A 13,395-nucleotide genomic window follows, 5' to 3' on the forward strand; every position below is an offset into this window, starting at 1 on the left:
TCATGCACTGAAGGGCTGTTTGAGAAGAAAAGAAAGCGTGAAAAGTCAAAGTGTTTAAGATAAACTGCTTCAGACAGGAGGAGGTATCAGTCTAAGACCAAGTCCTGAAGAGCATCAGAGGACAACCAGAGAAGATGTTATGGTCTCCCAGACTCTCGTTGTCAAATTTCCACGTGAAGCTGACGGCTAAAGGACTTTTCAGAAATCTTCAGCTGCTGTCCGGATGTCGGAAGAACACGGTGGTCTTCCACACAGGTCTGGACACAACACTGTCCATCACTCATCATTTCCACACATCTATCTTCACAGCCATGGTGTCTGAGGCCGACAGGTTCTTCAAAACCATCTGTGACCCTGTTCTGTTCCTCTGCAAACTTTTACATCAAGCTCTTCATCCATCCATCATTCATTCATCCATCCATCCATCCATCCATCCATCTGTCCATCCGTCCATCCGTCCATCCATCCATCCATCCAGTTTTCCCATCTTCCTTTTTGCCACGTGCTTGTGAAATGACGTGAAAATCATTTTTGTAGAAGCACATGACGGTGTGGTTTAGGTACAAAGGTACTTTTGATTGTTCTATGATCTGTGCTGATGTTAAAAACGGTAATTGACACATTCTGGAAACGCTTTATTATAGTTTCTTCTCATTTAGAATAAAGGGTATTTAGAATTCTTTTGAAATCTATTACACAGTCAAAATTGAACACCAGCTTGGTTTTTAGAAAGTGACATCACATCTCACATCAGAATCAGAAAATCACAGTTAGATATTTGAATCTTTAAGACTTTCAGATCTGTCTGTGCTAACGTGGATCTCTTTCCCATCTTGTATATCCTTTAAAGTCTGTCATCACCCTCTGTCATAGTTTAATGTCTGAGTCATTTAAATGAAGCGCAAGGATCAACATTTAGTTTGAGCTTAATAGTTATTCAGGGGACGGCCTGCCTGACTCCAGATCAGCCTCTTCTCCCTCCTCCTCCTCCTCCTCCTCCTCCGTCAGCTCCTACTGTTTTCCGACATGGGGCTGGCAGCCATTGTTGCGTCCGTCTCTCCTCCTCCTCCTCCTCTGTGGGGGCTTTCAGTATTGTAAGCCCGCCCTCTAAAGCCACTGTGGATGTATGTTAGGGTTACAATAGGGCTGTCAGTCGTCGACACACACACACAAACATGTCTCTCTGTGTGTGTCTGTGTTTGTGTGTGTTTCTGCACGAGTGCTTTGGCAGTAGTGTGATGAATAGCTGCGGCTGCAGGCCCGGTGGGATCCACGCCCAGAGGGCCACCAACCATGTGACTACATCTCTCACTCCCTTGTGCACACACACACACACACACACACACACACAAAATCAGCCCTCATGTTTAGAGGTAAGAACTGGTACAAGTGTTCCATTTGTAACACTCTGGTTTCCTCTCTCGTTCCCAAGCACATGAGGGAACTTCGGTGGCCTTTGCATACCAGAAAAGATGTAAACACCTTTTCACAAATCACTCTCTCGCTCCCACTATTTCGTCTGTGAAGGTTCTTGACAAAACAAGTCCAGTCACTTGTAACAAACGGCTCCTGAAGATTCCTCCTCCTTCTTTGGTTTGGATGGCATTGGGTTTATGCGGCTGGAGCTTTCCTCAAGCTGTTCGCTTTAAAACACGAAACACACTCTGACAGTTGTTTCTGTTCGAGCTGAAGTAGAACACGCCGTGGGAGACAGTGTGGAAGTGGCTCATTTCTATGGCTCTCTTCATTTCTTATCCAAACACTCAGTAAGTCACCTGCCAAGTTTGAAGCCTGTCTAGCGAGCTGTTGATGAGGAATAGAAAGATAAAGATTTTTGACATTTTATTCCATTTCCATGTGGACAGGGCCAAAATATGTGTGTCCACTAGGGTTATTGTGAGGCTTTCAACTCCTTTTAATATGCCGTGGCAAAATCACTCACTGATTCCCTCATTGTCTTTGACAATCCAATTAGATTCCTTAATCTGCCGGTTCATATTTAGCAGTGTGCATTTTTATTATCATATACGACAGGATCCACGACCGCACTGCAGTGCAATACTGAGCTCAGCCGTGTTGCCGTCATGGCGGCTTCTCTCTGAGCTGCCGTGTGTTTTCCTCCCAGTCCATCTGAGCTCTGCGGCACGTGTTTGGCTGCAGTGTGTCATCTCACTCTGAGCTCCACAGACCCACTTCCCTCCTGCTGGCCTGAAATGTAGGTTAGAGCAGGCTTTAGTCATCAACTGTATGTGTCCTCATACACACGCGCGGCAGAGACACTCGTGCAAGCTGTGCAGCGGTGCAGCTGCAGCTGGCCAATCGCGCGAGCTTTAATCTGATGTGCGGTCGCTGGTTTTGTGATGAGGGCATTAGAGGACTGGAACATTCTCCTCAGGCTCAACAGAGATGGACAGATGATGATTTGGGCTACAGTGTCCTTCGATTAGTAAATACAGGCATAGAGATGTTCTTTGCGGAGATCAGGAAACATCTGGAGATGCCTCTGATCTAGAAAATGTCCTGTTAAATGTGTTTTTGCCTGAATTGAAGGCCAAATGCTGCTTCGTCTTTCACTTGAAAAACAGCCAGTGGTTAAAGCGGTTGAAATTATCTGTGCATTAATGTTGCTGTGGTTGTTGAACCTCCTCTTTAATGAGGAGCAGGGTATAATTTTCATACTGAGAATTTCTATTTTGGGCCTTTTTTTTTTTGCTCATCATGTGGTTGTCAGTGGGATGTCTTGCAGCTGAAGTGGTCTGGCTCACGTTTATACAATGATAGTCATCCTGAGTTCTCTCCCGTGGTTTGCTAGTTTTACTATCCTTGACTCAGGTCAGTCAGTACGTTTCCATGCACACTTAAAATGAGCTACAGTCGTAGCTCAACTACTGTATGTCATTAATCAGACTGCTGTCCTCGCTCCAGTATGCAAACAGTTAGCTTCTGCTATGCCAGGTGGTTACATGCCCCGCCCCCTTTCAGCTTGTTAGTATTTAAATTTTTCCTGGTTGAACTAGATCACATACCAAAACAACTTTAGAGGCAGCAAGTTAGTACCATGTCTAGCACCATACCATAAACATACTACAATATATATATATTATTCCTTAAACTGACGTCAGTGCAAAAATTTACCGGTCTGGGTAATATATGGATATTATATCTATATTGTGACATTAGACAAGATATGGTCTTAGATTTTGGATATCGTCATTTCATGATAAGGAATCTTTTCCTGGTTTTAAACCCTGTTGCATTGATCATCATCATATCTATTAAATTAAATATATTAGTGAGATTATAAATTAAATATTATGTATATATATTGATACATGAATAAACAAATCTATATTTAAAAAAAGCCACTTAATAACACGTCTTACTTCTATTATTTTTAGGTTCTTTCTTGTTGGACATGTGCAATTGTAATTAAACTCTCAACCACATTTTCTACTTGTGTTTGTTTGACTTAAAGTAATTTAATCAAGTACAACTTCAGTTGGACCAACGTATAACCTAAAAGTCCAGTTTCTGTCAGACTAACACAATCATTTTATTTTACCTAAAGTCATGCACATGCACCGACTGTCTGGATTCGGGCTGCATTTTAAATACATAGACACAGAGATGCTGTGATACCAGTTCTGACCCCTGAACAGCTGAATAGATTTATATTTAAAAGACTCATTCACTCAACTGCTTTGCACACTGGTGTCCATGGCAACAGCCATGTGGGGGTGGATTCTCCAGTGCACAGATGACATGAGTCGTTGACTGTAGCCAACACTTTATCATCAGGCTTCCATGTTTTCAGTCCTGAAGTCAGCTGACTTTGCTGTGCATCAGAAGAGGATTATTTCTGTTGTGCAAGGTCAAAATGTACCAGAAACCCAGGAACACTTAAAAAAGAAATGTAATTGTAATTTGTAATAACTGGACCAGAAGAGCTTAGTCAAATAAACCAGGGTAAATTAGGAATTCATGATTCGTAATAATTATTTTAATAGTTAATTTTGGACATGTTGTGTTGTTACTGAGGACTGTTTGTCTGGGCAAGAATTACAAGACCATACACATGACACAGAACAACCGTCTGATGATAGAAATCAGCAAAAGAAAAACATAACAAATGAGTAAAGTTACAGATCTCATAAACACCAACATAAAAGAGTGTCCTCTTTTCAGTCACTGGCTTAACAGGAATTATATCACAAGGCCATCACTTATATGGTGATAGAATCATTTGGGTGACAGCAGAGCAGTGTAGAGCCACAAGATAAACATTTCTGCATATTAATGTCACAGGTCTTTATCAGGTCAGGGACATTGTGGGAAACTGAGTGTCCTTTGTGGAGTTTTGCACTCACCAAGTGAAATCATTGATCCCGTGTGTTGAACAGAGCACAGCTCTTTCAGAGAGAAGACAAAGCCTCGTCCTCTTCTCCCACACCTGACCTTTACATCCCTCTGCTCTCCACTGCCGCCCCCTGCTGATAACTGTTGCTCTGGTCACACGGACGTTGCTCAAATTTTTCATGCAACTTTGGCAAAAACTTTGCCTCAAACAATGACGCGAAAACCAATCAAGAAATCAAGATTCTTCAGCTGATGTCACATCCGTGTTCTTCAGCCAGCCAGACATCCTTAGGTGTCAGACCACGTCATCACACCAATATTTGGTTTCAAACTTTAACTTTGTCATGAATACAACAAAGATAGCATTCGCTGTGACACTGTTTTATGGTGATCACGAGAAAGGGACACAAAGATGGCAGACACCCCACTCTATATTCACTCTGTACTATAATCAAGAATAAGTGAAACTACTGCAACTTTGCTGTTTCTGAGACTGTGCACTACTTACTTACTGTGTACTGATTAGACTGTCACTACCCAATCTGTACCTGGAAACACCATCAGTTCTGCACGTGAGCCAAATTAAACTTATTTTACGACACTGCCCTATCCATGTGCACATGTTAGGTTATTGTAGATAGATTTGTTCCACTTTCTCTCTCTTTGTTCTGGTGTTAACACACCCATCCATCCATTATCCTACCGAGTCACGGGGGGTGCTTTGCCAATCTCAGCTGACATAGGGCGATAGGCAGGGTCACGTCCTGGACATATCATAAAATATGTTCATAGTTATTGGGTTGACTATAAGGCTTAATAATATACTGCTGCAAAAAGTTGGACAATTAGACTAAAAATAATTTAAAAAAGAGAAGGTGATTTAGACACATAGATCGTGGCTGCCGTCCTGGAGTCCTCAGAATCAGGAGGTCTCACAAAGTCTCAAGAAACACGAATTGCTTCACAGCACTACACACACACACACACACAAGCTAGCCAGGTACCGTCTATATAGAAATGTCTCTATTTCAGGCCTAAAACAGGCATTTTCTTTATTTAAATGGACTTGTACTGGGTTATTTGCTGTAAAGTGGTCCGTTCACACATGCATGGTAGAAAACGGATCGGCACATGTGCAGAACCGACGGAGCGTCCGGGTACAGACTCTGATGAAGCAGCAGCAGTGGTCCTTCCTGTCTGTGTGACATTCATGTTAACTGTGTCATCTCTCTCTCAGTCTGGGCTCAGCAGCTCTGCATGACTGACTGGCAGACTCCAGGTATAAACCATCATCACTAACACCATTCATGTATGTCTGTGTGTTTGTGCGTGTGCGTGTGCGTGCGTGTGCGTGTGCGTGTGCATACATACAATGTTGTAAGTCACTGGGACAATTGTGATATTTGGGAAAAAATAATTTGAACTTCAAAGCTCTAGTGTGTAACCTCCTCGTGTGGAGCTCATAGACTTAATCTGTGAAGTCATGTGACAATGATTTGAATGTAAAGGACTTGTCATGAAAAGTTACACACTACAGCTTTAAATGTGTCAAATATCAGTAAAATGATGTGGTTCTATTACAAAATAAAATTTTGGTTGCGTTTTTCATGTGATTTTAAAGGTGAAATAATAATGTGAGTAATTGGAGTGTTTTTTAGTACAAGTACGTTGTTTTCTACAGCTGCAAGGCTTGAAAATGGATACGGAAAGTGATTGAAAAGTGCCATTTATTGTATTTCCATGTCACTTTGTATGGGTTTTATCCGTTTCTGCCTTTTATTTTATGCTTTTTGTGTGTTTTTAAACCCAACAGTTGATTCATGCTATCCTTTTATCTGTTTTTATGAGAGCAACCTCTATGTTTGTCTAATATACAGTATATATACACTATATATACACTACCTGTCAAAAGTTTGGACACATTTCCTCATTCAAATAAATGAACAGGTGTGCCTAAACTTTTGACTGATAGTATGTGTATGTATATATATATATATATACATATACATATGTATGTGTATATATATACATATATGTATATATGTGTATATATATACACATGTATATATGTGTATATATGTATATATGTGTATATATATATATATATACATATATATATATACAGTATATATATATATACACACATAATATACTGTATATATTTTCAAAGTTGCTCAATAAACAAAATTCCGAACAACTCATTTAGTGCATTAACGTAACATACACGTATTTGTGTCCTCTTTGGCTTCCCACACACCAACATTACCCTCACACTGAATGTGTCATCAGATCTTTTCTGCTCTGACAGTTAATGTGCATCAGATTAAAGTAGCAGTCCTGTTGTTTTTGTACAAATTAACACATGGCAACGGGGTTCCCCTGTTTCCCAGTAAACTGTATCAAACTGTGCACAGTCAGACCTCCCTGCAGAGGGAATACTGTACCTCAGGCCCTGACCTGCTTGTGTGTCACTGGGTCACTGCTCCATCAGACTTGTTCACATAAAGCACTATGTTCTGCTTGGTGACTGCCAGTAGGTGGCAGTACTTGCAAGGCTTTCATTACTAGCTTCAGGGCATTGTTGACCAGCACTGGAACTTATTAACACTAACAGAGCACACAAAAAAACAACACAGTTGGCCAAGGTGCTGTATGGCAAAACTGTAAAAAGCAATAATACATGAATTAGAGATTTAAATACAAGCAGCGAATTGAAACTCTTATTTGTAAATAAACACTTTATTTACAAATTGAGTCTCAAACTTAAATGACCCAGGGGTGATGCTATTTTACATACTCTCAATTGTCTGTTTTGATCTGGAACAATATGTGGTTCAGGATTCTCTCTACATATATATCAAAAACACACACTTAAGTGGTAAGCCGCATGGATTCGATTGGGGGGCCACATGTGGTCGATGGGCTGAGGGTTTGAGACCTCTGCTTTGATTATGTCCCTGCGACAGCATTAGGGATGAGTCAATATCATTTTCATCATGAATCAGGATAAAAAGTGTGGTGAAATAATGGTGAACAAGGAAAAACATTAACATGATGATTAAGTGTATTGAGTGGATTATTATCTGGCTCTCTAACTGACAGTCTGTGTGATTTATTTTGAAATTCCATTAGTGGAACATTATGTTACAGTTTTTGAGAATATAAGTATTGATTCTTTGTAACTTTAGTAACATATACGTCGGAGAGAGAGAGACCACAGGGTCTATAAGAGGCAGAAGAAAAAGAAGTGTGTTGTCTCTTATTGCTTTGTCTCTGTTAATGCACTCCTTAATGCACACTCTCGACCCATCACACACACATACACACACACTTGGCCATCATTACCATACAATCCCATGATGCATCTGTCTCAGCCAAGCACAGTCAATAGGGCGTATTCTCAGTTGCTAGATGAGAGTGAATGTGTGTTTACATGTTTTTTGACACTGCTGTTTGAGCATGTGATTTGCTAATGACATGTGTGAGGACACACCATGTTGAATGTTGCACCTGCCACACACAAACTAAGAGGTCGTCATTCTCTTGCAGTGGACAAAAACAAACCCAGGGAGGCTCCGGCAAGATCCACCAACAACACCAACACCAGCAGCAGCAGCACCAGCAGCAGCAGCACTTCACAGGTCACAGCAGCAGCAGCCGCCACTGGTGGAGGAACCAGCCTCAACCGACTGCAGCCTCAACCTGACCTGGTACGCACTCTAGTTTTGTTTGAATTTCACAGCATTTACCGTGCTAATTTAGCTTAATCATGGGTGAGACGCTGAATCAGTGAATGATTACCACAAAGTGTCTGCCAATACCGATATCAGTCTGATAGGCATTATAGACATTTTAAACTATGTTAAAAACACATTTATTCTTAACATCTATTTCAGTGACATAATTCTCCAACTGTGTTACAAATATTTCTCTCCCATAAAGAAGAATTAAATAGCCCACGATATGACTCAGCTAAAATACTGTTTTTTACAGTCATAGTGAGATACATAAGGGTTTTTGGGTAATCTCAGATTTTACATTTCCATCTGTCCAATACCTGATCCAGGGATTTTGACTTGTAAGGAATTGGCGATTCAAATTTCTGACTGAACGGAACGTACCATCAGACCTGACTGAGGGAGCATTTGTTTGTATACACAAGCAGTGCAGCAGGGGCGGGGACAAGGAGCGTTTATCCCGGCAAACTGCTGACCATCTGGATCTTTACAGAAGTAGAATTCAGTTCCAGCGGTCAGATTACAAAAACCTCTTTGATACCATCTCCCTTTGCTGGCAAAATATTACTGTTGCCTCCGCCTGTCTTGACTTAAAACAAATCACTTCCTAGGTGCATTGCATTAATGTGACACAAGATCTAATGTTATCATGAGAAACATAGGGAGTCAAATATTTTACTTTGTGACTTCAGCATTTTATACATATATGTATATATACATATATATGTATATATATATGTGTGTGTGTATATATGTATATATATGTATATACATAAGTATGTTTATATATATATATATATATATATATATATATATGTATATACATATATTTATATGCATATGCATATTTAAATCTGGTTCTTTTGTTAAACGTCCATCTTGACGGTATGTGTTGGTGTTTATTGCCAGGTACTAGATGTACCAGTCGCCGAAGTCACCAACCCCGGATCATGCACTACAGGAACCTCTGGACTTGGGTTCAAAGGGAGAACTGGGTCACGGTCCAGCCCCAAGACTGGATCCCGCCTACAGAATGCTTTCAAACCTGGTGTGGCCAGGGCTGCAACGACAGACGGGATCGCAGTCACCGCCAAACAGAACCAGAGCAAAGAGCAGGCAGAGAAGAAGAACCAGGCCATCACCCAGCTGAAGAGGCTGCTCACCCAGGGGAATAAGAGAGTGGAGGCACTTGCTACAGTTATCCAGTATCTCTTCTCTGAGGTAAGCTCACCTCTCAATATCACAGTGTGTAACACACTCATGCCCCCTGCTGCTGAGCAGTGGAAACTGCCTTTGTTATTGTATGGGGAAAACATTTTTTCATAATGCAAACTACATTATAATGGCTTTGATATTAAATATTACAACAACTCTTGAATTACATTTGTCAGAGCGACTCTCTCTGCAGTGACTTGAATAACTCTCTGTGGTGACGAGTAACTCTGCAGTGATTTTAATAACTCTGCAGTGATTTTAATAACTCTCTGCAGTGACTTTAATAACTCTCTGCAGTGAATTTAATAGCCTCCGCCCGCCTCAGCACCATGGGGAGCAGAGCTTTCAGCCGCTCTGCTCCCCATCAATGGAATTCACTCCCACCAGACATCTGCAACTCTCTTCCCCTCTTTAAATCCAGACTCAAAACCCACCTGTGGTTTTTATTGTTGTTTGTTTTGTAATGTGTCCTTGAGAGTCAAAAAGGTGTTTATAAATAAAATACATCATTATTATTATTATTATTATTATTATTATTATTACTACAAGTGACTGTAATAACTCTAGGCAGTGACTCTCTGTAAGGACTGCAGTGACTCTGCAGTGACTCTCTGCAGTTACCACAGTGACTGTCTACAGTTTATTTTTGAAGTGGCTGCAGTGACTCTTTGCAGTGTGGCAGCACTTTTGACCTTTGTATATGTACACTTGATAGACCCTGTACTGCATTTTAAGACAGTGTCCATTTGAATCTCCTCAAACAACAACTCTGTTTGTGGTGAACAATCCGACTGCCGTTTCTCACTTATAGGGTCCTTATGGGTCCATATTTTGTGCCTTTAATTTATGGTGGATGCGTTTGTACATGTTAATACAACATGCAGTAAAGGTGGCAAATTGGACGGGTGGGGGTGTAAAGAAGTCCAATTTATGTGCACACCATCCTTCCCCTTTGGCAAAAACCACCCACAGCCTATTATTATCACATAACTCTACAGTTGTTGGTGTGTTGCTATTTACAGTGCAGTGTTGGAGATTTTGTGTAGTAATGGCTGTTTTTAGTAGGAAGGCAGCAGCAGCGAGAGTCCACACCCAGCTCCCATAATACACCATCACATGATGCTACTGAAACGCATTGTATGTGCTGTATGCGTGTGTGTGTGTGATAATAGATATGTGTTGTTACTTAAGTACCTATTTTTGTCCAGCATTGTCCTATTAATGTGTTTGTCACACCTCTTTTGTTCTTCTTTGGTTTGAAAGTTCTTGTTTAAGATCATCTCTCCCTCATATGACAGAAACATAGTTAAAGGCCTAGTTAAAGTTAAATCACTTCATACTGCAGTGAGCTGGTTGGTGTGTAGACGGGTACCAGGATGAGTCCCGGACATGGATTAGCTGCTCGGTAAATATTTGCTGTGTGTTCATGGTTAAGTGTTATTATATGTGCGCAGCTTAGAAGCACGTAAAAAAACTTCATGCACACAAACAGACATTATCCACAGTAAGTACCATTCAGTTGAGCACACCTTTATCCTCTCATAACCCCTGTTTCCTGTGTGTGTGTGTGTGTTTTAACGCAGACCTGCTGCCACTTTGACTTTATTTTGTCCACCATATTTCTTGCTGAGAAAATCTACAGTTTAAAGGAAGATATTAACATCAAACACGGGACACCACAGCTAACTCCAGCTTTAAGGCACGGGCTGATAAAGGGTTTCAAGGAATGTTGTGGTATTTAAAGGTTATCTGTCATAACGTGTATGAGCTAGGTTTGTGTGTGGCATTGATTAACATGACTCCTCCCCCTCCAGTTTGTTACGAACAGTCAGCTGTGTTTTCGATGGTATAATGGCCAATGACAGTTGTAATTGTAATATTGTGATTCCATGATTTTTTTTGCTGAAGGTTATCATACCATTAGAGTTTCATTTATTCATTGTCTACTGCTTCATCCTCCACATGAGGGTCGTGGGGCCACTGGGGCCAATCCCAGCTGACATAGGGTTACATTACAACTGGCAATCTTCTTGCTGTGAGGCAACAGTGGCCCCTGTAGCATTTCATGAATTAAAAACTAACCTTGATCCCCCTAAAGTTTTAGCCTGTGATGTCTTTTGCAAAAAACATTTTATTCCATTTGTAGAAATACTCCTCATGTCCTTATAGACATTAATAAACGAAGTTGTCAGTGGTTTGTTGCCCTCACAATATAATCATGACCAGTCGTTTCATTTGATTCATAGGCTAACGTTCTTGTTAGTAACTGGCCTGCTTATTATGATCATTTGAAGTCTTTTTCTAAAGAAATCTCTTTCTCTCTGGTGCTATAACAGGTTTGTTACTGCTGATAACTGGTTATTCCACAGATAGTGAGCTCCTTTCAAGCTGATAACAACTGCCGTGTGTGTTTCACACACTCTCTGAGGACGCGTGTGTGTGATTGTACATGTTACATAACTCTGGTGCACTGATTAGATTGAGTTTGCGGGTGGTGGCCGGTAGCAGCAGCTTTGTTGTGGAGGTGCAGTAGCATGTAGACAGACGGAGTCTTCATGGTTTGGACAGCAGCCTTTGCTCAATATTCCCTGTGTTTCCAAGCACAGTTAAGTTGAGCTGTGGTTTTAGCTTGGATAAACCATTTAACTGTACTTCTGTCCTTGTCCTAGTATACAAACACGAGTGGGGAATTGATTTATTGAACGGCTGCTGTGCTTGGTGGTGATATGTATCCTATCCTAAGCATTTTTCGGATTTAAATGTCTGCTTCAAAATAAAAGCATACATGATGTTAACTTATTTCCATTTCTTTTCTCATTTCCAGTTAACCTTATGTGTGCTGGCCCTGGGGCTGTATCATGCACAGATCTGCACTGTGGGCTATTTTGCACATACAAAATGTGTAGCAACATGTCTAGGGTTAAAAAGTGAAACAGTACTGTGCATACGACTGATTTACTGTGAAACAATATGACAGAAGTGATATTAACGGCAAAAAGCAGTATTATTTTTGCTGGCAGCCATCTTGGAATCCCATGTAGGGGTTGAGGTAGCTCAAGTTATAAATCTGAATCCAGGGAGCGTTCCTCACATAGGGATGAATTCTAAATTCTGATTACAAAAGGAAAGCACCATCATTTCTAAATATTATATTATGGAAGCTGAAAGAGCATAAATTCCGTCTCAGTCTCGTCAGCTCAAATCGAGTTTGGATCTCAATGTTCCGTTATTTAGAGGTCAAAGCCTGCGGCTGGAACTGTGGAGTCTATTTTGAAACCAGTTAAAAACATACACATGCGACTGTAATTCAGCTTCCAATGGCATCTGTTGTGATAATAAAGCACACTTTTAGTGAGACTATCATATTAACATGTACTGTATTTTAAAAGTCTAGTTTTTGTGAAACTAAGTCTATAATTAGATTTTTCTGACATCATGTAAACATACTGACTGGGTCACTGATTGGACGAGCAGGCTGGTGGAAGGCAGAGGTGCTGGGGTGGGTGAGGGTGGGTGTGTGTAAGAGAGAAGGGAGTCAGGGGTGGTGGGGGAATGCAACAGCTGCAGATCAAGCCCCAAAGCTGTGTGATGTGTGTGGCTGTAACTAAAGCATGAATTCCACTGCTATCTAATCTGACCCACTCGCTTAAAAGTGACTGTGTATATCAACTGAACACTCGAGGCAGAGCTACTTTGCCCTGGGGGTGGGCTGTGGCTGTGGGTGTGGGTGGAACTGCTTGTTTTGGAAAAAAATTTTTTTTTGTTTGTGTTTGGGTGGAGAATGTGAATATTCTACCCCTAAAACCCACACTGATGAGGTTTCAGTGTCTGTTTTGGGCATTTAGTAAATGTGTTATACATGTTGACAACGATAAATGACAGCGAGAATACAAACCTAATGTTTTTTGTTTTTTTGTTTACTTTACAACTTTTAACACGATTTTTGTGGTTCATAAAGTCCAAACTAGATTTGTGGCTCTTTTCCACAAAGCACTGTATCAACCAGAAGTGCATTTGTTACCCTGGCAACCTTCATCTCCAATGTGTTGTGAAATTCCTCACCTCTGCTATTTTCCAGTCTGCGATT

General features: G+C 40.8%; 1 protein-coding gene across 4 annotated transcripts in view; it reads left to right on the forward strand.

The window, feature by feature from the left end:
• The window catches only part of LOC131466685 (microtubule-associated tumor suppressor 1 homolog), a 57,001-nt gene that overhangs the window by 27,987 nt on the left and 15,619 nt on the right, over positions 1–13,395 (forward strand). For all 4 annotated transcript variants that reach the window (XM_058640092.1, XM_058640094.1, XM_058640095.1 and 1 more), the window contains 2 exons: positions 7,906–8,066; positions 9,003–9,314. In XM_058640092.1, coding sequence (XP_058496075.1) covers positions 7,906–8,066; positions 9,003–9,314 — 473 coding nt within the window. The remainder of the gene's footprint in view (positions 1–7,905; positions 8,067–9,002; positions 9,315–13,395) is intronic.

This window comes from Solea solea, chromosome 10, assembly GCF_958295425.1.
Source record: "Solea solea chromosome 10, fSolSol10.1, whole genome shotgun sequence".
Taxonomy (NCBI): domain Eukaryota; kingdom Metazoa; phylum Chordata; class Actinopteri; order Pleuronectiformes; family Soleidae; genus Solea; species Solea solea.